The following is a 22,752-nucleotide window of genomic DNA, read 5'->3' as shown; positions in this document are numbered from 1 at the left end:
AGCCACTTACGAAAATTTTAATTTTAAAGGCTTTAAAGCCTTCTTCAGTAAGTCATAATTAAACACTTTCAAAACACAGGAACCACACAATTCCACGCAATATATAAATTACAATATATACATATGAGAACTAAAAATAAAATTGCCATGGATCCAGAGTAGATAGTCTTTAAAGCACTAGTTTTAGATCTGTGTGAACTGTAGCACACTACGGCAATCAAGATCCTGCCAAACATTAGTAGAACAACTAGAGTTATATGTATCATTAAAGCAATAGTAGAGATTTTTAAGGAACCAGTTTGACTTCCAGTTCCAGCCTTGCACCACTGTATTTGGTGTTGACACATGGGAAACAGAAGTTTAAAATGACAAGTGAACATCAATGGGGCTGGAAACTCTCATTAAAACATTCAGCACCTTCAAAACAGGAGGCCTCTAACAGTTTTACAACGATAACATGGAACTGATTTTCTGTTTTACAGAAACATTTTTAGTCTCACTCAATTTCACTAGCAATGTTCACTTTGGTTTCCAATATTTCAACAACCATCTCACTGATGCAGGTGTTGTTTGGGTGGATTTAAAAGGACCAGAACTCTCCCTTTGACTCCCTACAGGCTGGTTGTGTAATCACTTTACAGAAAAGGGGGTTGGCTAAATGCACTGTGTAATGCTAAGACGAGGTTGAGCATCGCTGCACCAGTCTACTGAACATTCAACTGGCTTCATAGGTGCTTGACTGATTGATTGATATAAACGACTTTGAGGATCACCTGCGAACCTTGGTGGGACAGTCAGAATTCACTTTCCACAGAGCCATGGCAGTTCACTATTGCTAAAACATTTTGTGGCACTCTAAAAAGGCCTACCTGCTCTTAGAGTACCAACCAGTACTTTTCCCTCTCATTTTCTCCATCTCTTACATACATACATACATCATCATACATCATCCCCTGGACTGGACTGATGGCTTCCTCCTAGACTAGGAGCCCAGTGTGTTGACGCGTGCCATTCTCTGCTGGAGGCTGTGCAGGAGGTGTTTGGGCAAGTAGTCCCAGGAACTAGCCAGGCGCTCCCTATGCTGCAGAGCGGCCTCCATACAAAACCTGGAGAGACACAGACAGGATCGAGACACAGAACATTCGGCGTCAGGAGGACAATATCAAATACAAGTCCACTTTGTTAAGCATGGAGTTCCCTTCTGCTCATACTCACCGAACTAGTGATTTGGGCTGAACGTTGAAAACCAACAACTCATTGCTGTGAGCCTGTTGGTGGGAACAAAGAGAGAATGTCAATATCAAGAGAATCTCAATATGTTCTCTACAGAGACCCGGTTTGATTTTTGTGTGTGTGATATGAAGTTATGATGTGCGACTCACAGCTCTGTGATGAGACAACAAGTTGTTGGCACACCCTCCAAACACAAATACCTCTCCGTCTGGACCAGAGCACGCTGTGTGCCACAGTCTGAAACACACAAGCACAACGTGAGGAGATGCCTCCATGCATGTTTCTATTAGTAGTCACAAGCACATAACCACATAATACTGTCATACATTATTGAACCCAGTAGGGAGATTTTGTTTTTGTTGTCCCCCTACTCAGGGAGGTCAGTGACTTGCACAAGAACACTACAGCCGGGCGAAATTATGCTTGCTGAAACACAGTTCTCTGGTTGAAGAACAGTCTACCTACTTAATATGCCACTGGGCACACACACACACACACACACACACACACACACTATGAGCTGAGATAATTACCTGGGGCTCTCTGTGTGACCATGTTTGAACGGTTTCCACTCATTTTTACTCACGCAGTACAGCCAAGCATCGCCTGTAAGACACAGATGAGTAAAATAACTGGGATCTATTATGCAGTAAGAACTTGGGTTAGAGATTGCATGGGACTGGGGATCATTTTGGATCATTTGCTACTCCAGGGCAAGTGCCACACTCACTCAGTGTCTCTCTGTCTGTGGTGAAACCTCCAAAGAGGAAGATATGGTCTGGTGACACAGGAGTGAAGGAGTGCCAAGATCGGCCCACGGGACCCTGCTGTGGGACGCTCCTGCAGGACGGCGGGGGAGGAAAAAGAGGAAGATTTGACAGGAGAAATCAGAAAGTGAACGAACTGTAACCCAGAAAAGTCATTGTGAGGCCAGCCCGATATAGGCTGACATCTGTGCAACACCTACATTTCATGCCACTCCCATGTGTCCATGTCAATGTAGTACAGGTCATTTAGTCTGTAGTTCTGTGGAGAGAATGAGAGGTGTTGAGACTGACTGATAAAATTTCACTCATCTTACATATTTGGCATAATATGCAAAGCTGTAGTAAACTGAATATTTGCATTTTTTTAATAGTTTGGCTACATTAGCAATACCATGCTTACATGACAGAAATTCTCAAGCAATTGGCTAAATGGGCCCAAATGTTAAATTGTTGCTTTTTTTCTTACCTTGTATCGTCCTCCAAACACATAGCCTCTGTTGCCCACTGTGGCACAGGCATGTGCCGCTCTGGGAGACGGGGTGTTCCCCTACATCAGGTCAGACAGAAAGATTCAAGGGTATTTCACAGCGGTAAAAACTGGATTACGGCACATAACAACAGGTACAATGTATATAAAAAAAGGGTTTATTATGAAATATGAGGCTACTGTTTGCTATTGGGAAGCACCCGAGGTTCAGAGAAGTTGGCTCTCAATGTGCGCACACTTGTGTGTGTGTGTGTGTGTTGACGTTGGCTGTGTGTGTGCACATGTTCACCTTGGTGATGGGTTGGCTCCATGTAGAGGTCTCCAGGTCCAGGATATGGATGTGATTGTTCCAACCTCGCCCAGGACTGTCCCACTGCAACAACCGCAGGGAGAAATTTACATTTCAAGTCATAATAATGCAACAACCCAAAATCGAATTACTATAATGTTATAAAAGAAGTGTCTTTATAGGAGGTGGGCACTCAAGCTTCTTTGTAACTTGCTATAAATAGCATGACAATCATATTTTTCTCCTTTTTAGTTTGAATCAAATGGAATTCAAAAATATATACAGTGTAAATGATGTGACACTTGAATTCAGTGTTTCCGTTTACCATGTGAAGGGAATTATTGTTTACAAACCACAAATGATGATGATTCATCGTATTCAAACGTCCCTCGATGAGGTCCTTGTGCAGCGTAGCCATAGCCCCCAAAGAATATTAGTCTGTGGACAGAATATGATGAGACATAACTTGTTTACAATATCTCTCCTGTGAAAAAAATCAATACTCTGTTGTTACTCCTAAGCATTTCTCACTGTAAACCAATTAAAAATAACTGAAATAAAAAATATGTTAATCATGCTTATTACACAGCTTTGTTGAATACTTAATTCTGATTGGCTAATGAACACATTCTTCTGAGTCTGTTATTGCTGAATAACAGGCTGCTGTTTCACATCTAATATCACTCCGCAGTCAAGAAGTCTAGTCCATTATGTTGATTTCTGTTGGCGGAAGCTGGTAAATTACTTTAACTTCTAATAAACAAATTTTAAATCAATATTTAATGTATTTATCTTTCAAGTCTGGTAAGTATTCTTGTAACAAGTGGGACTGTAATGTCGCTTCTGCTTCACATTATTCTTGAGTCGCCCTGCGGGGGGCTTATTTTGCAATAATGATCGGCTTGCTGTACTTTATCCCTTACTCACATGCTACCACTTTCCCAAGCATAGTGGGTGAATACCTGGGATTTTAAACTTATTCATACTTCTTTTACATCTTCTTTAACAGATTAACATTTGGTGAAAAGCAAAAGAGAGAGAGAGAAATTGTGTATTCATCCCTCACCTGTTCTTCTGAACCCAGCAGCCTAGTTTGTCCTTGCAGGACGGAGGAAGTCCTTTCAGATCCCTCATTTCCTCCCAGACCAGGCTGGGAGCTCTCAGGGGGAGCCGGTAGATCTGGAAACAGCACAGAATACAGTTGTTTACAAGTTGAGATGGTAGAAGATCAGCACAAATAACAGTACTCTTGCATTCGGACTGGCTTGACATCATCTGACTCAGCAAATATTTTGATATTGATACTGAAAAGGTTTCTAAAGTCTTGACAAAAGATCTTGTGTATGTGTAAATCAGATTGAAAATTGTGAGATTTGTTCCAGACAACTGAATTTAAAATTTCATTTTCTGAATTTGTATGGAATTATTTATTATAGAAATCAAACTCATGATGCACTTACCAAATTTTATCCTATGAAAATTATATTGAATTGAAAAGTCCTAGATATTTTGTTTTCTTTAAGACATTGATACTGGACTCTTGATTTGTTCTGACTTGACTTGGTGTTCTACATTTAGACTTGAGAATGTGCCTCAAGACTTGAAACTGGCTTGGGGACTCAAGCAAAGTTGACTCGGTCACACCTCTGTACTACTGTGCACGTGTTTTTAAATCAGGATTTCAAAATGACAAGAGGATGTTGCGGAGTTTGCTTGGCACAAACACAAACTTTACCCTGTTTGTGTTTCCCCTGGCGTGATGCCCTCCGAACAGATACAGGACTCCATCGACACAAACCCCACAGCTGCCCGACATGGAGGTGTGCAGGTTACCTCCCGTTATGTGCTTTGTCCTGTAAATACATGGGAATTTTTATTAGTTACCCTACTTTCCTTTCATGATCTGCGTCTGTGACATGATAACTTTAGTGTAGATGATGGTTGCTAACCGTTATGTTATCAATACACAATATAAATGGTTATTACCATACTCCTGACTCCATGTTATATGCCCAGATCTCAACTCTCGGCAGGTACAAGTCAAAGAATCCGTGGTTTTGAGCGTTCTTGTTGCAGGAAAAAAAAAGAATCATTTAGATAAACATGTAATCTGTGGGCAGAATACATAAATATAAAGGAAACACTTGTTAGGCTATTCATGTAATACGATCCTTACCTTGTACCCACCCCACACATACATGAAGTTCCCATCAACCACTGCAACATGACCACTGCGTTCAGCCGGGGCGTCCAACTCAAACGACTCGGACGCTTCGGTATCCAGCGGCTGTTCGTCCTCCACCTCTTCCTCTTCCTCTTCTTCCTCCTCATCGTCATCATCATCTTCGGCTATCCAGTCAAATTCTCTATCCTCTTCATCTCTGTCTGAGTCATCGTCATCCTCCCCAGCCGGCGCAAGGTCTCCAACATCTTGCTCCATCTCTGCCATGGTGTCCTGCTGGGGCAGGAGAGAGAGAGAGGAGTCAGTCTCTGGTTCAAAGACAAATCACCCACTTAGTTCCCTTATTGTCTGTAAATGATGATGTCACCCAGATATGAGACAATGGGACATAGCCACATGTGCATGCTAGCCAAGGGTCACTGACTTGGCATACTCTGTCTACCAGGGTTGGGGTCAATTCATGAATGAACTCATCACTTCAAATTCATTTGGAATTGGAACCAAAATTTGAAAAAACCTACAGGAAACAGAATTGGAATTGAATTGGAATTTCAGGAAGTTTAATTTAATGCAATGAAATTCCATTTTTTTCCCTTACCACATATCTGAGATTACACATAGTAATCTAATATTATCAATACTGAATATCATAAAATGTTAAATGTATAACATGTAATCGTAATACATACATTATGACTGAATGTATTTGATTTGTTTTGACTGTCTTTAATTTGCTTCATAATGTTTGATTTATATGTTTAGCAAGTCAAGACAGCCTCTCTTTCATGGAATTTTATGGGATCACATTCTGTTGCCAATTCTGATTCCTGAGAGGCGGATGCAATTCCATTTCCAACTCCAGGGATTGAACTGGAATTCACCATGCATTTTCAGTTCAATTCATGGATGACCCAAACCCTGCTGTCTACGGGACTCTTGCTAGACTAGAGCCTTCATCTTTTTAGTCCACGTCACGGCTTTGTTACCAAGATTATAAGCGTTATCCAAGGTAGAAAACACAACTTAGCTTGCAACTTGTGCAGCTACTGACCTGCTAAGGTAACGTCAAACTGACTAGTTAGGTTCCCTAGTAGCAGCTGTTAGCTTAGTTTCTGTATTCAAGCGGAGAGAGACAAATGAAGCCCTGTTATCACTAACATCTTTGATCAAACCACATAGTTGCTGCTCAGTACGTCAGCGAGCACTGAACAGCTGTTCATCAGAGAATACACCCGAGACAGGACGTTTTTAAACTTTAAAATGCATTACTCTCTAACGCTACGTCAGGCAAATGAAGTAATAACATTACATATATCGTTTCAGCGTGGTATTAAAAGCATATCCAGCGCTAGTAGAAAGTATTCGCACCTGTCTTGGCCTACCTTGTCAGATGTTTGTTTTCGTGCAAATTTCAAAAGCAGCACGCCATTTATGTGGGGTCGCTACAGGCATTCTGGGGGCCCGACAGGAAGACGTCGTCTTTTTACGGCCGCCATTTTCAGAAGGTCAACAGAAATTTGCGGAGGGGGGAGGGGTCACGCACGCACGTCCCAGGAAGCCTGTCTCGGTCCCGGATAACTCCAAAACAACTCTTGTAACACAATAATTAAAAAGTATGAATAGTTCATATGTGTTTATTATATTATAATTTGGGTTTGGTAGCTGAATTCAAATCAATTCAATTACAGATTTTGTGTGCTACAGTAAACATAGCATAACGTAACTGATATGTTTTGGATAGGAATTTGATCAAGACGGAATCCATAGTCATAAATCATCTTAACTATTCCCAATCCTAACCCTAAAATACCCGTTTTGCTTCCGTATAAATTACTGACAGGCAAACCTATAAGCAGGAAGGAGGTTTTATAGTAGCCTAAAAAATATCTCCCAACATTACACTTGTCTTCCAGACTGGTTACACAGCGGAGCTGCTTCCAAGCACACATACTCAAACTAGGATTTTGCTATGAATATCATGCTCGTGCTAAATAAAGATGTCAGGCAGTTCAGTAAAAATAACACATTCATTTAAGGAATAAGAACCTTTATTTTTCATGATAGAAAAGGTACATACAAAATAAAACAACACAATGGGTTCATTACCAGTTCATTTTAAACATATTTTACAACGGCATTGTACAAAACAATAAGTATGAAAACAAGATCCACTTGTAAATCTTGTACATTTTCTTTAGAGTCCTTGAAGTTTGCTGTGAACACAGAAGAACATGACACAGATTAGAAACAACACTGTTGAGTTGACGAATAAATTATAACCAAACAATAGGCTATATATGGTGGTTCTAATAATTACAAAGATTTTTTTTGAAGTTTTAAATTATTTATACTACATAACCTGGAAAGAAAAGTGAAACTTTAAGGCGAATCCACCCCACCTGTCCTCAACAGTCCTGTTGGATGGGTAGTACACCTTGAATGTGAAGCCACTTTTTGGAAATGAGCCCTGCAATAATAAATCAATGACAAAACATATTAGCAACAGGCACTTTGTCAATAAATACCACCTGAGTACACACTGAGGCCATGACAGCACTTTGAAAGACATAAAGAAAATAACTACCAGCTGGAAAAACACTTTTCTTTCAGTTTCTGTCCGAAGATAATTCACTAAAAATGATATAGGTGGGTTCGTACCGGGTTAATGCAGAGGCAGTCTGTGTTGGAGATGCTGAAGGGATCGTATTTGTCTGCGAAGATGATGACATCAGGGACGGGGTAGACGCGCAGGGAGTAGTCGTACGCCCAGAATACGGGACTGACGTATAGAGGCAGCGGAGTCAAGTGGCCCTGGGACAGGATGGTCTTCACAAACTGGGGACAGACAGGAAGAAAGAGACTGTAAGATCAAAGGTGTCCTGAAGCCTTCGGAGAATGTCAGCAATATTTCAAGTTATGTTTTCTCAGAACATTAAACCAGATCAGCAGGTACAGTTTTCAGTTGAGGTCATGATGACTTTACCAACAGCTTTGGAGCAACAAGCTATCACTACAGTAAATATTACTTAAAGAGGAAAGACGTCTAATAGTGGTTTAAAACAACTCATTACTTGTCTACAATGAGAGGTACTTCACTCAAGTCTACACAGGCTTGGATGGAGAAGCTGAAACTCACATGGTTTGGAATGTCAAGATTATTATTGGGCAACCGGACGCAGTTCCTGCACATCTTGTTGACCAGGTCTTCTCTGACAATGACGATCTCCTGGCTGCAGTACTGGATCCTGACAGGAAAAACATTTCACCAGAATCACAGCCCGGTTTCACACAGTTTCCTAGGTAGAAATACTGACCTAGGATCATGAGTCAGGTCACATGACCCCACAAATGTCTCCAAGGCAAACTGGTGTATGATTAATCACTTGCCAAATATTACAATTGCAATATGAATTGTGATATACAGCTTTTTCTACAGCCTTTTCAGCAAAAAAACCCAAAACAGAACAAAAAAAGCTGTTGGATCTCTGATTTACAGCTTAATTTGTAGACTGGGCCTCTGCACAGCACAAGAAAAGCTTTGTTCAGCAGCTGTCTGAAACACCTCTCCCTATGATGAAAAACTGCAGCCTCTTGAGATCTGGAAATTGCATTGGTCAATATTATGATTTAGATTTTTATGCTGTGGCTGTATCATACAGCCCTAATTAAAGGTGCTATGTGTAGCATTTTATAACATCAATTTATCATTGTCATTATCATTGTCTGTAAACAAACAAGACCATGGTCATGACAACATGCAACCCTATATATATATATACAGTATATATGTATATAAATGTTTCTGCATTTAACAAAAGCCACATATCTGTCTCACCTGCATGGGTTGGTAGTGAACACGGAAAACGGGACCCTCTGTCTGAACTCCTCAGTGATGTGATCTGCCAACGGAGGCCTGAGGGAAACACATATTCATCTATATTTGTCCAACCCACTGAATAAAACTCACATCAAAGCTTCAAAGATCAAAGACTTCAAAGCTAGATGTCTTTGAATGCTTACCTTGGCAGGATGGTGCTGGGACCAGGGTCTTCAGGACCAGGTACAAACACAAAGCGACTACTGCAGGTTTAAGATGAATACATTAAGTCAAACACAATGTCATGTGAGCTGAAACTTGAATAGAAGAGAACAGAAGGGAACAGAGCAACAACTCTGTCAGATATTACCTGCTGTGAATGCTGGGATATGCACAGATGGCATCGGCAAGAGCCTTTAATGACTCTAAAAAGAGAAAGAGAGAAGAATACATTACAGTCTGAAATGTTGCCTATCAATCCCTGTATTGCACCTCTAAATATACATAGAGATCTCAGGAAGAACATTATGAGTGATGAGAATCTAAAGCTCTCACCTTTGAGTGATTTGATTTGTGTTTTCCCATAAGGCGCGGAGGAGAAGTTTCCACAGAAGATGAAGCAGGTGGGAGGCATTGCAGCATAGCCTACAAGAAAAAACATGGCGAGGCTGTATGAGACTGGTGTCCCATGAAATATCTTAACCTGTATCCATCAAACATAAACAGTGTGAGGTGCTGCGAAGGGGAAAAAGACAATGTTTATAAAAACCTTAACATAAAGTAAGTAAAGTAAATTTGTAATAATTTAAATTTTGTCTTAAGGTTTTACATTGAGCCTCTTCTGTCATTTGCCGCACTAGATGCACTAGAAAAAGCTTCACTTATGATCGGACGCAAAAATAAAAACACAAAAGTGGTCAGTTAGCAGAAAGTATAAAACTGTGTCAATACCAGACCTGAGAACATGAGGTGGATCTTCTCCATCACCTCTACACTGTCCAGCCACACATCAGAGACGACTACAAACATGGCGTCCTCATTCTCTTCCTCCAGCTGCTTCAGCTTGGCAGACTCCTTCACCGATGTGGTGGATGGACCGCCAAAGAAGTTAATATTGCCATAGTAGGCCCTGGGAACACAGCCAAGTATTCAAACATGATGTTCAGCATGTTGTTAGCTATTTAGGGAATCAGGGTCGTGTCGTGAGCAGGTACACTGCGCTTCAATGGGACGACCAGAGTTCAAGCTACTGCATTGACTGATACATTAGGTTGCTACAGTCTCAGCGCTTTTTTTTCTGACCGACTGACCTTGTGGTTGAAGACGGTTCTGTTGGAGGGAACCCGAAGGCGTTGACGTGGAACACAGAGTCCTCGTACCAACCTGGAGGACAGAGGCCACGGCTTCACCTCACACAACAAGACTTTTCCCTTTACAGAAACATCTGTGCTTGTCCATAAATATGTAATAATGCTTGAGAATAAAATGTATAATGAATATATGTATAATAAAATGTATAAAGGGTAATGTATAATGCTTTAGAATAAAATGTATTATGTATGAATGTATAAAGTTAAAAATTATATTATGTATTTTCTTTGTTATTTTTATGGATGTTTATGTTCTCAGGTGTCTCTCGAAAAAGACAAGACTACCTGATTCAATAAAGGATAGCCTATATCCGTTCTTACCCTCTGCCAGTACAAAGCAGGATTCTGTGTACAGGCCATTATGAAACTGGTGAGAACATGGTTAAGGAACACATTCATTTTAATAGCCATAAAATATTCTATAATGTAAAGTAATTATACTGGACAGTCCCTGCTGCACTACATCATGTGTTTACATGAATGAAAGGATATTGCCTTGGACATGTCCAGCTGTACTGTTCCACTTGGGTCCTCCAGGTAGAATTTACCCTAGAAAAAAGTAAGACGTCTACGTATATAAAACTAGACATAAAAATACACAGTGTGCTGACCAATAAACAGGAAAGCAACACATTCACAAGTTTGGCTGAATAACTTTTCAATAATTTGAAGGAACTTTACAAAGTCAAGGGAGAATTTTGTGTATGTGCTTCGTAATGAACATCTCCATCTGAATTGGAATGGATAAAGACATCTGTACCACTAACTCACCTCTTTCAGTTGTGTGATCATCCCTAATACGATGACCTCTCCCAGTTTAGCTGTGCTACCCAGCAGTGCTTCAATTGTCTTGAGCTAGAAACAAATTTTTTAGTGCAAAACAATCAAGTTAAAAAGTGTTTCACATTCAATAAAACAATCTCCAGCTATCAAATCCAGTCCCCTGGATGCAGAGGACTGGATTTGAGAACCATTAGTCTATACAGTGGCCAATATAGGGGTTTGAGATTTGATACCTGAAATTTGTTCCTGCTCTCTTCAACAGCAGCTCCTATCACAGGTGGGGTGAAGAGCTCATGCCGATGCGTTCGCTACAAAAAAACATCTCTATATAAATACATCGTAACTACACATATTGGAAACTGCAGCAAGGAGGGTTATTTTGGGACACTTCCTCAGTCTGGACACTAAAACCTCAGTGAAAGGCATAGTGAAGCAGAGCTCACTGACCTGTTGTAGCATTGTGTAGCGCTCTCTGAAGAGTTCAGCCTTGTCTTTGGCCAGACCACACAGACTGGGGGCTGGATAGCTGGTCATGCTGATGCTGAGAGACAGAGACATAATCAAAAACACTTTTGATGAAACCCACAGTATGCCATAAGGTCTGCATAAGTAAGTGCTAGAAGTCTAGGTCAGGAATTTGCAGAAAAAAAGCTGTAAATCTGTTTATTTTTTGGGTTCATTTTGACACAAAGGAGAGAGAAACCTTCACTTTACTTACGGTACAAATTTCTTCCTCTCCACACTGTAAATGTATCTGGGCACATCAAAGGCTCCAATGATGTTGAAAACGTTATCTCTGGAAAACAGTTAAATAACTCTCATCAACAAGTAAGTTTTGCTTGAGGATAATAGAGATACATGTAATTATTAGGTTGGTTAGCTATAAAAATGTCTCACTGTACCACATTAAGTAATTACAGCATTATTACAATATAGCATAGATGCCAGGGCTGTCCCTGCATAAATAAACACTAAGTCGACTATTAGTCCTAGTCTCTTATCCACAGTCTGTTATGCAATTGCAATCATGCAAATTAACGTAATCATACAAAACGACAACTTTAAATTTAGGTTTGTTTACATGAACACATATTTGTAAACTTCTGATAGGTGCTTAGCATTTCACTGAATAACTTCTATTAAATGCTTAACATAATTAAAAAATACCTATTCAACTAAAATATTAAGTTGTCTAATGAAGTGAGAGGAAGCACCATATAACTTACATGGTTTCATCACAAGACTGACTGCAGTCCTGCACAGCACTTTCCACCACAGACAGCTCTATCATGGTAGAGGACACTGTTGGAAAACATGATCACACACTCAAAACACACCACAAGCAACAACACAGAAAGATTGTATACTCAACATCAAATATCTTGTCTTATACTGTCACCTGCTGAGACTGACTGTACTTACATGGCTGCTTTTCCACAGCATCTAGGACCTTTTCAATAACATCATCCAGTTCAATGGGACTGACGGACTCCAGCACCTCCACAAGGTATCTGCTGGCTTCACTGGAACACCAAACAATAAAAAAAAACCAACATATGAAAACCCGTTCATATTTTTTTATTCTTATTATTTTTAGTAATATTTAAATTAGGGAGATAGTCTCCATAGTATCCAATCCCTTCCCTGACTTTGAGGTGACAGCCTGGAAAATCAACTGAAACCCACAGAAGTTGTAGTTGTGTGATGTTGTTAGCTAGCAGTACGTTCAAAAAACACTTTTTACGAATACAACCGGGATTTAAAATACATACGGTCGCAGTATAAGTCCCCGCATCTTGAAACCTGCAGACACTTTAGTCTTTATTTTGCGAACGACGTCCATAGCTGCTGTTATCAACTCAAGCTTTGGCGCTAAATGTTAACTTCCGCATGTATTTCATCACTTCCTACGCAGCAAAGCTTCCTCTTCTTCCTTCGTTTTGGAAAAAACGAAGGAAGAAGAGGAAGCTTTGCTGCGTAGAAATAAATACAAGGGAAAAAATACTCCAAAAACAAGAACTTTATTTTAATTTACTACAGAGTCCCCCTCCTTTAACATATTATTCACTTTGATCATTTGTATTACCAAAAATATTTATATTCGTCAAAATAAGGCTTTTATTTTGAAGGGGGAAAACGACCGGAAGTTCTTGTTTTTTATTCTGGCTAGCTTGACATAGGTTATGAGAGAAACAGGTCTGCCTGCGTTTATGTTATGTGATGTTATGGTTTTTACGTCATCCCCCCTGTAGCCTACTACCTTTGGCGAGAGGGGAAGTAGAAGATCAGCTGTAAGTGTTTTGTAGCCCGTGAGTATGTTTTCAAGTTATCGACTATTTAGTTTGTTATTTTATGACACTGTTATACACTGGATAAGCTACTTTACATGGCACACTTTCTACAAATACAGTCAACCACAGTGCTTTAAGCTTCATATAAGGCTGTCAAGAGCATTTTATACCTTGAACTGACATCCTGCTGGAGGAGAAAAGCTTGTTTTTGCGTCTGTGCATTCCTCCTCGCTTTAACAGTCCTGTGTCACTTCCTTTGCCATAGCAGCCAACAAACAGCTTGTAGGTGTCAAATTGGATTTGGCAAGTCTTGAGAATGTATTTGACATTTTTAGATTGATTTTCTAATACTGACTCAGGCACGTTTCGGTTTTGTTTTTCTATTTATAGCAGCAGTCATGGATCCCTTACATGAAAGGCACTGCTCGGAGCTGGTGGCCCGGGAGAGGAGCGGCCACACAGCTCTGGTGGAGGATCATCTGCTGTATGTGTGGGGAGGATATGTGGTAAGAAGAAACATTACCCGGAGTTACAGACCTGGTTTACATTCTGCTTAAAAGATAGGCCTATCTCTGCATCATGCATACCCATACTGCAATAAATAAATTAAGATAAATGAACAAATAAATCACATTCAAAGATTTGAGGTAGGCTATATTTCAAAATATGCAAAACCTGGCCAAATAGTTTAGGCTACATTGTACATTTAGATCACATTTATCCACAAGACATGAGTGGCCAAACTGTATTTTGGATATACTTGCAGATATATATTCACTGGGTTTTGGAGTAATGTGACTGGCTGAATCAGTGTCATCCTTAAAATCACTTCTCAAAACCCATTTGTACAAACGGGCATTTTCATAATTTTACTTGCTTGTTTTTATAATAAACTTAATTTTTTATTTTGTTTCTTTTTATTGGTTGATAATTAAGCACTTTGTAACTTCTGTTTTGAAAAGTGCTATTTAAGTAAAGATTAGTAATATCATTATTAATAGTATTATTATTATTATTATTATTAATATTAATAGTAGTAGTAGTAGTAGTAGTACTAGTAGTAGTAGTAGTATATGTCACCAGTCCATAGGAAGAATGTATTTCCAGTGTTCAAAATGTATTTGGAATGAATGTCAGCTACATGTTCTGCATTTTTTGGCCAATTGTTGTGTGTTTTGAAGCATATCTCTGTTTTCCAAACATATTCCAAAGTATCTGTGGAGTGTGTTTTTTGCATCATGGTTAGTGTTGCACGATTGCTGAAGATACGATGCCATTACAATGATAGACACTGGATGTATTCATACCATTTCATAGTAATAGACATGTTGTAATCATTCTCTACAGTCAATTGCTGGCGATGAAGTTTTCCTACCCAATGATGAAATCTGGCTATATGACTTAGAACGAGGTGTATGGTAAGTTCAAATATGCCTGTTTTTGGAAAAAAAGAAAAAGTAATATGTGGATTCTGATAACACACTCTGTCTCTTTCTTCTCTCTCTCTCTCTCTCTGATTACATTCATACTTTGATTTTGACACATTCATATCACATTCATACTTTGTTTGAACTGACAACTACTTGCCTGGAGCTTTCTCTTGTCCTGTCACTGTTGAAAGATGTGTCATGACACCAGTCAGTGCTGTCAATCTGCAGTTGACTGGATAGTTTATCCACTTTTTATTGTTTTTTTCTGAAGGGAAATGTGCAGAATGACGGGGGAAGTCCCGCCCTCAATGTCTGGCACCTGCGGCTGCTCTCTGAATGGACACATGTTCATATTTGGAGGTTGTGATGACAATGGACAGACCAATCAGGTGAGCTTGATCTCGGAGGAAATTCGCGATCACACTTTTGATCCACACAATCCATGCCATGATGCTACAGTTACTTTACATGGTTTACTTTACATAAACTACATGGTCTATGAGCGCTTGATTGTCGCAAGATTTAATAATTCGTAATAATGAGTTATAGTTTCAATACTAAAGTATGTGTGTGTAAAGCATGTCACATCTTAGACTAAATGCAGTTGTCTTTGGCATGATGAAATGATCCTGTTTGACTTGAAACAGATCTATTGTGTCAACCTGGTGGACGGTAAATACGCCTGGAGGAAAATCACACATGAGACAGGTTCTCCTCCTTCGCACCGAGACAAACTGTCCTGCTGGGTTTATAATGGCAGGTAAGCGGTATATGAACAAGTGAATTTTAATGGATCACTTTATCCAGTACTGTGTTGCTGCATAATTCACAGAGGGAAGGTTGCAGGGTTACAGTAGCCCCATGAGCAACTGTACACAGGTTCAGATTACTGGTTACAGTTACTGATGTCCAGCTTTGATGCAAGACATACAAAGATTTGCAAGGTTCGAATTACACTGTGAATTTTTTTTTTTTTTTTTTTTTTTTTTTGAGGGGGGGGGGTCCAAAGTGTGCTATTCATTTGGTTCTGTTTACTTCATATTCATGTATTCTTCTCATTGTTATTTATTGAATATACAATATGTTGTTGTTTCCACCTAGTTCATACTGTGTATAGTTCATGTTTTTGGTATTTTTCATATATTTTACTTTCATTCTTTCTTCATTCTCTTTTTCTCTGTCACAGTAAATTCTACCACTGTTATTTTGCACATCCTTATGATGCTGTAATCTGTATTTTTCCCCATATGTTTCATTCACACATTCTACTTAACATGACATAGTGGTGAAATTGTCCATTGCCTCCATTTATATAACCACTATTGGTTATATTCTTGTTTGTATTCGATTTTTCTTTTAATATTAAATTTTTCTTGGCTGGATCCTATTACTTTTTGATCTATCTACAAGACATATAGAGATTAAATGCATAGAAGTCAGAAGGAGCTGAATGGTATATTCAGGAGTTCTAATATTTTCAACTCAAATTTGAAGAATTCACCTCATCTTGGGACCCAGTCTTATAATGACAAACTGCTACTTTTATGTTAAAGAGACCCACCTGAAACAAAGCCACAACCTATCTTAGGTAATTTCTCTGTACTATTCTCCAGGATCATCTACTTCGGAGGATACGGTCACAAACTACTGAGAGACATCGATAGCAGGAACAGAAGCTTCATTCTTGATGAGGCATCATGGGTATTATTTTTATTATTGGCTACAGATCTCTCACAGTTCTCTGTGCACTTTGGCTATTTATATTTTTGAAAAAAAACAGAGATCAGCAGCACATATTTGGGAGCGCAGGCGGTGATGTGTCCTTGCTGTGTTTTATTTTTATATGAGATTTTGTTCCAAAACACAGTATGGGCCAGCGAGTGAGTTTAGGAAGCCAGAAATCTCACCACCTGGCAAAGTAATCGCTGAGTCATTGGAACTGATCAACAACCCTATCAAATCCCTCCAGATATATTGTGGTCAGGACAGTAAAAATCATATTTATCGCCCCTTTAAAACTGTCTTCACGTTGTTTTTTTTCAGGTAGAGAATGTGTTCTGGGGATGGAACAATGAGGTCCACATGTTTGATCCAACACAAGCCAGTTGGAGTGAACCACAAACCCATGTAAGTCAGTTAAGAGTGTAATCCATCCTTTCATAAACTGAAGCACATAAATTCAGATTACTGACAGTTATTTTCAAGATAAGGGTTTTTCTCTATTAAAGGAATAAAAGAAAGTTAAAATTTTAAAAGCACAGCAAGTTGACCAGTAGGTATTTGCATGAAATGGGTGCGGAGATCAATGCAGAGATTTTTTGACTCTGTGAACATTATAAAGTGACAGTTTTTGTGTGCAGGGTCGCGCTCCAGCCCCCAGAGCCGCCCATGCCAGTGCCACACTGGGCTGTAAAGGATACGTATGTGGAGGCAGAGTCATGGTGAGATCTCTACATTCTTCTCAATTGTTCTCCATGTTTGTATTCAGTCATTACAAGGAGGTTAAAAGACCAGGAACATAAATCAAAGTCTGCCATACGTAACTCGGGCTCTTCTTTTTCTAAATGTAGGAAACCAGGACGAGTGACATTCACTGTCTGGACCTCGAGTCGTGGACGTGGTCAGAAATGTACGTTATCGTCAACAACGACAATCTTAACTTAACATATTGAAATGACATGCTTTGTTGTGCTTCCACCCTCCTCAAGCATTGTATTAGTTTTATATGACAGATACAGTAAGGAGAGACAGGAAAACAAGGAAAGAGTTGGGCCAGGATAGCATGTGCCAGGATTCAAATACTACATGCAAGGCGTGTTATGCATCTTATATAAGACTAAACCACAAGTGTTCCCAAATGACGTATTCTTTCTTAACATATTTAAATAAGGCATAAGCTTTTGCTAGGTCTATCTTTGATGTCACTGTGCTAAATGTCTTCTCCAGAGTCCCGGAGTCGCCCATCCCAGTGGGCAGATCATGGCACACCCTCACTGCAGTGTCAGACTCTGCCTTGTTCCTGTTTGGCGGACTCAGTGTAGACTGCAAACCAATGAGTGAGAAAATGCACCAGATGCATTCAGATTGTTTTATTCCCCTTGATAACAAAATGTTTCTTTTCATTTAAAACATATTTTTCCTTCTTCACTAGGCGACAGCTGGGTGCTTGATGTAGAAACAAAGAAATGGAGAGAAGTGGAGCATCCGTTTAAGAACAAGCCCAGGTAGCAAAGTATGATTATTTGTTTATTGTGTGTAACCAAAAGTTACACGATGAGAATGCCCTTACATTTTATGAAATGAGTTTGATCTTTTCCTGATACAATCATTCACATAATGACGCAGTTGATAACATGGTCTGCTGTGAGAATATGTTCATTTGTGAACAGATTTTATGTTTTTACTAAAGCTTTCATCTTTTCTCCTGCTCCAGGTTGTGGCACACAGCATGTGCGGGCAAAGACTCTGATGTGATTGTGTTTGGTGGAAGTTGCGACTACATCCTCCTTGTGGACACTGTAGGTACCACAGAGAGAATCCACAGATGGGGGGGGGGGGGGGGGGGACAAATTGATAGACGCTTGTTTTAATTTCACAGACATTTGGACCGTTATTGAACTGAAAACACCACATGACAAACTAAATCAAGCAACTTTTTAAAAATATTTCAAGTTCCACCTAAACTCACATTACCACAGGCACAACTCTGAAATTAAGTGAAGGGAACTGTGAAGAGGTTGGGCGTGAAAAACTAGGTAGGATGCCAACTGTTGAAAGGAAATAATGAATCTTCAAACAAACAGTTTCAGAACAGTGATTAGGGCTCTACAATCAAATCAAAAACACAAATCAAAATTGTAATGTAATACAAATTCCACGCTGCTGCAATTTTTCTCATTATAAAAAGCTATGCCAGAGACTCACCTAAGCAAATTCTTCATTCATTCTTCATTCTTCAATCAACACACTCAGCAAAAATCCTGTTTTTTTGCACTACAGTGGATCCACAAATAATATTATCTGGAGACCATAGAATGCACGGCTTTGAAAGACAATATTTTGTGAGGAACATGTGGGCTTGTGATGAATTACAAGATACTGAATAAACCTTTCTTTCACATTTGTCTTCAGGGTCACTGCAATGATGCTCTAGTTTTCCAGACACAGCCATATCCTCTATTCAGGTACCTTTTCCGTATTTTATCATTAACAACAGAAATAAATGTACTAGCTGCAGCCACATAAAGACAACACAAATAATTTGACAGCAGCCATTGCTGTGTGGATGACATTACTTGTACTGTAAATACCATACAATCCTTTTTCCCCAAATACTCTGAGAGGTGACAGACTTGTTTTCTTACAGGATTTGTGAGGATTACATTGCGAAGAATGTGAGCACCTACAAGATGCTTAGAAACCAGCTCCCCCTGCTGCCACCCAAACTACTGACTGCAGTACAGAGGAGAATGTCCTTCTACAGGCCTTCTAAGAAGAAACATTAGCTTAAAGCACTTCTTAAATGCCCAGCCTAATGCATTACAATGCAACTTATTATTTAAGTACTGTACTCCCTTCACCGTTGAACAGCTTAGTCACGGTTTGGGGTAGCATTTTTATTTTGAAAACATATTGTGCATATTTTGTTTTACAGATATTTTATATTGTACTGTCTGCCAGCTGAAAAACAGCTACAGCTACTGTGTTGAATAAATGCCACATCAAAAAGGTTTTGCCTGATGTCTATTGTCAGACTAATGACCGGGCATCTTAAGTATCAATCTGTACTAAATGACTGGAATGTTCTATTGGCACAGTTTAAATAACACACACACACACACGTACACACACACACACACACACACACACACACACACATTTCCTACAAAAAACTTCACACATGATAAAAAGACAAATTTTTTATTTGTGATATAAAAGTTATAAAATTCTTGCTGTAGATTTCTTGTTGAAACGTACCGTATGATAACCTTACCTCAAACAATCACACTGTGCAGTTTGTATGCATGTGTGTGCATGTGCATGTGCATGGGCAAGCATGCGTGCATTTGTGCCTAAATGCAAGCGTGCACACAGTTCTTGTGTTCCACCACTGAGTGGCAGTAAGGCCTTTATGTTTGAATGTGGCTGAAACTTGGAAACTTGTCTCCATCAGCAGAAAAGCAGCTGCCAAAGAAGAGGCCACGCTGAACCGATCTAAAATCTCCCTGCTGCCACACATTCCTTGTAAGGAAGGGTGGAGAGGGGCAGGAACTGTGGTCAGGAAATGAACCTTAAGTAAACAATCCCAGCTCATACCTTTCCACAGTTGCCACTTGCTAAAAAATTGAAACTGCACACAGTATGCGCGCAAAACTGGTGGTGGAGAATTCTATCTTTGTACGTGATATATTCATGCAGTTTATTCAACAGTGTGCCCCGCGGCTGTATTTTGTAGAAAACTATGCTGAGTTTAACCAACAACAGAAATGTTTCACCACATGTCCTTTCTGTTTCCTATTAACAGACAAGTTAAAGTAAAGTAAGTAATAGGTTACAAATAAGTAAGTGCATGCTCTGTGGGAGCGCAACAGGATTCAGGGGGTGACAGTGACACCTTACCAATGCAGGGGAATAAAACCACGGTGGCCTCTGTCAGTTAACACCCCCTGGTCTGACTGAGGAGTCTTCCTGGCATCAATTCAAGTTGTTGTTATACCTGTGCAATTACACAGCTTCATGTTGTTAAATAAGAGTTAGGCAAAGGAGTGGAGCAGCTGTTTTGGTTATACACAAACAAAGCTAAATCTATCCAAGAAAACCCTGCATAAACACGAAGAACGCAGCATTATTATCTCTCCCGAGGAGTCAGGTAATGGCAGGAAATTTGACAACAGAAACCCCTTTTTAACTTTTCTCCAGCCAACTGTGCTCTATCGCAAGAAGACAGCGGAAAAGGCTTCGCTGCAGCAGTCTCAGCTGGGGGTCAACTAAACTCCCTCTCAATAGTATCCATCAGCTCCTCTTCTGATCCATCGTACAGGATGACTGGCATGGTGAGAGAGGAGCTATGGCAGCTGCCAAAAGACCTGGGCAGAGTGGAGGAACAAACCAACAAAATGCTGAATAAGAGGAGAAAGTAGAGTGATAATGTACAGTTGGATGTATTATTTTCAAGCCAGATTTAAGTAAATTAACCCAGGACTACATATATAACCATCTGATTAATCAGTATGTCATGCTTAAGAGGCACAAAGGGCTTTATGAAGGATAGGCCTTTATGCAAAAAAAAGTTGTCCTAGTCGTGCTGTAGTCCTCCTTCACATTTACCTCAAACATATCCAAGCAAATCAGCAACAATAGACACTTGTTTGTTGTTGGGTTGCTTGCAGACGTCTGACTAATCTGATCTGCACTGAGAACAATTAGCTTGGTATTTCGACCCCTTCAAGGTGAATTTGATCTGGCTCTGGTCGGCTTTTACTACAGAACTCGTAGTGAGCATCACTGAGCCCGGGAATCAATTATTTATCAGAGTGGTCTATACTTACGACTGTTTTTCTGATCTGGGAACAGGCTCCACACAAGGACCCCTTGTCAAAAAGCCCTGTGAGGAGGTGTGACAATTGATAAAAGAAGGATTGTATCATTATATATCCTTTAACATAACAGTAGCCTAATTAATAAATCATCATGCTGTTAATGATATTCCAAAATGTACTGACTTAAACTAATGATCTCCTGACCTAAAAAGAACCTAAGAAGAAGACTATTCCTGCAATAGCATACTGTAAAATAACATAATAAAACCATAAATCCTTGTAGGAATATATAAGAATATTATAGTGATGCCATAGGAGATGAAACACCATAAAGTACGATAAGGATAGCCTACTAAACTCACTAGCCTATCTGTTCCCCATTATAAGAATAGTAGCCTAACAGTGATTTTTTTTTTCTAATAATAGACAAACGAGTAAAGCTCTTACACTGTGCTGACTGGGGCAGGAAGGTGTGTGTTTTTTGCCCTTCTTGTTTACATCTCCTGAACCACCGTGTGAGCCACGTGGCTCCTCGGCTGTCTCTGATGCTGGAGACTGAGGAGAGTTGAAGTCGTCGTCAGTGTGGACGCGACTGAAGTTACACAGTCCGTATGTTTTAGATCTGATGAAAGACTTCTTGGGCGGATTTTTCCTTTTCGAAGCCCTGCCTTGGTCCTCATAGTCCGTCAGAACCGGGTCCAGTCCCGCATCAATGTCATCGTCCTCCGCAGAAAACTCAGAGTCGTGCCCTTCACTGTGGCAGTCCAGTTGCGCGCGGTTGCGGCAGTTGCGCAAATGTGCGTGAAGTGTCAGCGGCTTGAATGGACGGCTGTCGCGTTTCGGAGAAGTGACAGTCGCATCTCTTTTGGTCACGTTCACCTCGCTGACACGCACAGGTGCAACTTTCTTCCCTCTGCTCGTGCCGCTGCCCATGTCCCGTCTGGCCCCGCTGCTATTAAATCCTAGAGGGGAAAGCAAACACACTCTCTCCCATTTCCAGATTCACTTACAGCCCACCAAGAGTTCCTCAGGGCTGAAAATTAACCATGAAAGAACTTGATCCAGCTAGGCAGCGTGTTAAGGCCAGCTTTCACAAAGGTTTACTGCAATGAGACAGTTCTCTGACTGAAGAAAAGTGCAATGCTGAGCTGGTGTCCCGCCGGTTTATCCTTCCAAATGTTGCGCTAACTCCTGATGTGCGGATGCGCCGATGAAACGATCCCGCAAAAGTCTAGTCTACATTCACAGACCAGACTGGACTGAAAAACCCAAAGTAACCATGGAGAGAGCCGGACCTACAATCACCAATCTTGTGAGCAAATTCTACATGAGGATGAGATCAAGCACTGTATCCGTTACATAACACCAGTTTGGGCTCAGGACCCCAGGGAGAAAACTCCGCCTTCTACGTCATATTTATAGAGGGAGAACGAGACACCCTTTATGTTTCCGTTATTTCTACTGGACAAAAAAACTAATTTCTAACTTTGACTTTAGAAGCTCTGCATGCAGGAACCATTCTCTCACACAATCATGCCTGTCTTTACTCACTTGGCACGGAAAG

At 40.1% G+C, this 22,752-nt stretch overlaps 4 protein-coding genes across 8 annotated transcripts; 1 reads left to right on the top strand and 3 right to left on the bottom strand.

Annotated features, from left to right (window-relative positions):
• Positions 1-969: 969 nt before the first annotated feature.
• Positions 970-6,458, bottom strand: klhdc2 (kelch domain containing 2). Of its 3 annotated transcripts, none has more exons than XM_071528445.1 (14): positions 6,341-6,458; positions 4,953-5,234; positions 4,763-4,842; positions 4,512-4,629; positions 3,843-3,955; positions 3,130-3,214; positions 2,777-2,860; positions 2,467-2,547; positions 2,201-2,259; positions 1,964-2,073; positions 1,767-1,839; positions 1,383-1,470; positions 1,216-1,268; positions 970-1,106 (listed from the first exon to the last, which is right to left on the bottom strand). In XM_071528445.1, exons 2-14 carry the CDS (start codon positions 5,223-5,225, stop codon positions 983-985), a joined length of 1,341 nt encoding a protein of 446 aa, XP_071384546.1. In that variant the 5' UTR covers positions 5,226-5,234; positions 6,341-6,458; the 3' UTR covers positions 970-982. The 3 variants fall into 3 exon arrangements, with proteins under 3 accessions (XP_071384546.1, XP_071384547.1, XP_071384548.1); XM_071528446.1 differs by having other exon boundaries at positions 4,953-5,231; positions 6,341-6,437; XM_071528447.1 differs by having other exon boundaries at positions 4,953-5,231; positions 6,327-6,373.
• Positions 6,459-7,032: 574 nt separating this feature from the next.
• On the bottom strand, positions 7,033-12,794 carry pole2 (polymerase (DNA directed), epsilon 2). Of its 2 annotated transcripts, none has more exons than XM_071528450.1 (19): positions 12,701-12,794; positions 12,351-12,451; positions 12,155-12,230; positions 11,647-11,724; positions 11,376-11,469; positions 11,162-11,236; positions 10,917-11,000; positions 10,638-10,694; positions 10,467-10,515; positions 10,086-10,158; positions 9,732-9,904; positions 9,331-9,420; positions 9,146-9,200; positions 8,979-9,038; positions 8,794-8,871; positions 8,095-8,203; positions 7,617-7,793; positions 7,358-7,425; positions 7,033-7,171 (listed from the first exon to the last, which is right to left on the bottom strand). In XM_071528450.1, the coding sequence occupies exons 1-19, from the start codon at positions 12,769-12,771 to the stop codon at positions 7,153-7,155; spliced, it is 1,587 nt and encodes a 528-aa protein (XP_071384551.1). In that variant the 5' UTR covers positions 12,772-12,794; the 3' UTR covers positions 7,033-7,152. The 2 variants fall into 2 exon arrangements, with proteins under 2 accessions (XP_071384551.1, XP_071384552.1); XM_071528451.1 differs by having other exon boundaries at positions 8,979-9,035.
• A 319-nt stretch (positions 12,795-13,113) lies between these two features.
• On the top strand, positions 13,114-19,378 carry LOC139651513 (kelch domain-containing protein 1-like). 2 transcript variants are annotated; one of them, XM_071528453.1, is made up of 14 exons: positions 13,114-13,219; positions 13,610-13,725; positions 14,567-14,637; positions 14,921-15,038; positions 15,297-15,409; positions 16,263-16,350; positions 16,693-16,776; positions 17,010-17,090; positions 17,220-17,278; positions 17,596-17,705; positions 17,801-17,873; positions 18,083-18,167; positions 18,781-18,833; positions 19,016-19,378. In XM_071528453.1, the coding sequence occupies exons 2-14, from the start codon at positions 13,618-13,620 to the stop codon at positions 19,152-19,154; spliced, it is 1,182 nt and encodes a 393-aa protein (XP_071384554.1). In that variant the 5' UTR covers positions 13,114-13,219; positions 13,610-13,617; the 3' UTR covers positions 19,155-19,378. The 2 variants fall into 2 exon arrangements, with proteins under 2 accessions (XP_071384554.1, XP_071384553.1); XM_071528452.1 differs by having other exon boundaries at positions 13,146-13,237.
• Positions 19,379-19,605: 227 nt separating this feature from the next.
• Positions 19,606-22,415, bottom strand: LOC139651519 (uncharacterized). Its single transcript, XM_071528465.1, has 3 exons — positions 21,636-22,415; positions 21,198-21,253; positions 19,606-20,735 (listed from the first exon to the last, which is right to left on the bottom strand). The coding sequence occupies exons 1-3, from the start codon at positions 22,119-22,121 to the stop codon at positions 20,633-20,635; spliced, it is 645 nt and encodes a 214-aa protein (XP_071384566.1). The 5' UTR covers positions 22,122-22,415; the 3' UTR covers positions 19,606-20,632.
• Positions 22,416-22,752: the final 337 nt, after the last annotated feature.

This window comes from Centroberyx affinis, unplaced genomic scaffold (assembly GCF_046629955.1).
Source record: "Centroberyx affinis isolate AG114_WGS23_722 - 3 ecotype Tasmania unplaced genomic scaffold, CSIRO-AGI_Caff_v1 ptg001677l_1, whole genome shotgun sequence".
Lineage (NCBI taxonomy): Eukaryota > Metazoa > Chordata > Actinopteri > Beryciformes > Berycidae > Centroberyx > Centroberyx affinis.
The sequence above is the reverse complement of the archived record's forward strand: the minus strand, read 5'-3'. Positions and strand labels throughout refer to the sequence as shown.

Excerpts from the sequence above, each read along its gene's own strand:
- klhdc2 (XM_071528445.1), bottom strand. The coding sequence starts at position 5,225 with ATGGCAGAGATGGAGCAAGATGTTGGAGACCTTGCGCCGGCTGGGGAG. Across the intron at positions 3,215-3,842 it reads TGCTGGGTTCAGAAGAACAG|ACTAATATTCTTTGGGGGCT; the intron begins GTGAGGGATGAA and ends TTCTGTCCACAG. Across the intron at positions 1,471-1,766 it reads GGTCACACAGAGAGCCCCAG|ACTGTGGCACACAGCGTGCT; the intron begins GTAATTATCTCA and ends TGTGTGTTTCAG.
- pole2 (XM_071528450.1), bottom strand. The coding sequence starts at position 12,771 with ATGGACGTCGTTCGCAAAATAAAGACTAAAGTGTCTGCAGGTTTCAAG. Across the intron at positions 12,231-12,350 it reads TGCTGTGGAAAAGCAGCCAT|TGTCCTCTACCATGATAGAG; the intron begins GTAAGTACAGTC and ends GTTTTCCAACAG. Across the intron at positions 10,695-10,916 it reads TGATCACACAACTGAAAGAG|GGTAAATTCTACCTGGAGGA; the intron begins GTGAGTTAGTGG and ends ACTTTTTTCTAG.
- LOC139651513 (XM_071528453.1), top strand. The coding sequence starts at position 13,618 with ATGGATCCCTTACATGAAAGGCACTGCTCGGAGCTGGTGGCCCGGGAG. Across the intron at positions 14,638-14,920 it reads GACTTAGAACGAGGTGTATG|GGAAATGTGCAGAATGACGG; the intron begins GTAAGTTCAAAT and ends TTTTTTCTGAAG. Across the intron at positions 15,039-15,296 it reads ACAATGGACAGACCAATCAG|ATCTATTGTGTCAACCTGGT; the intron begins GTGAGCTTGATC and ends GACTTGAAACAG.
- LOC139651519 (XM_071528465.1), bottom strand. The coding sequence starts at position 22,121 with ATGGGCAGCGGCACGAGCAGAGGGAAGAAAGTTGCACCTGTGCGTGTC. Across the intron at positions 21,254-21,635 it reads CCTGCCCCAGTCAGCACAGT|GGCTTTTTGACAAGGGGTCC; the intron begins GTAAGAGCTTTA and ends ACCTCCTCACAG. Across the intron at positions 20,736-21,197 it reads CCCAGATCAGAAAAACAGTC|GTCTTTTGGCAGCTGCCATA; the intron begins GTAAGTATAGAC and ends CACTCTGCCCAG.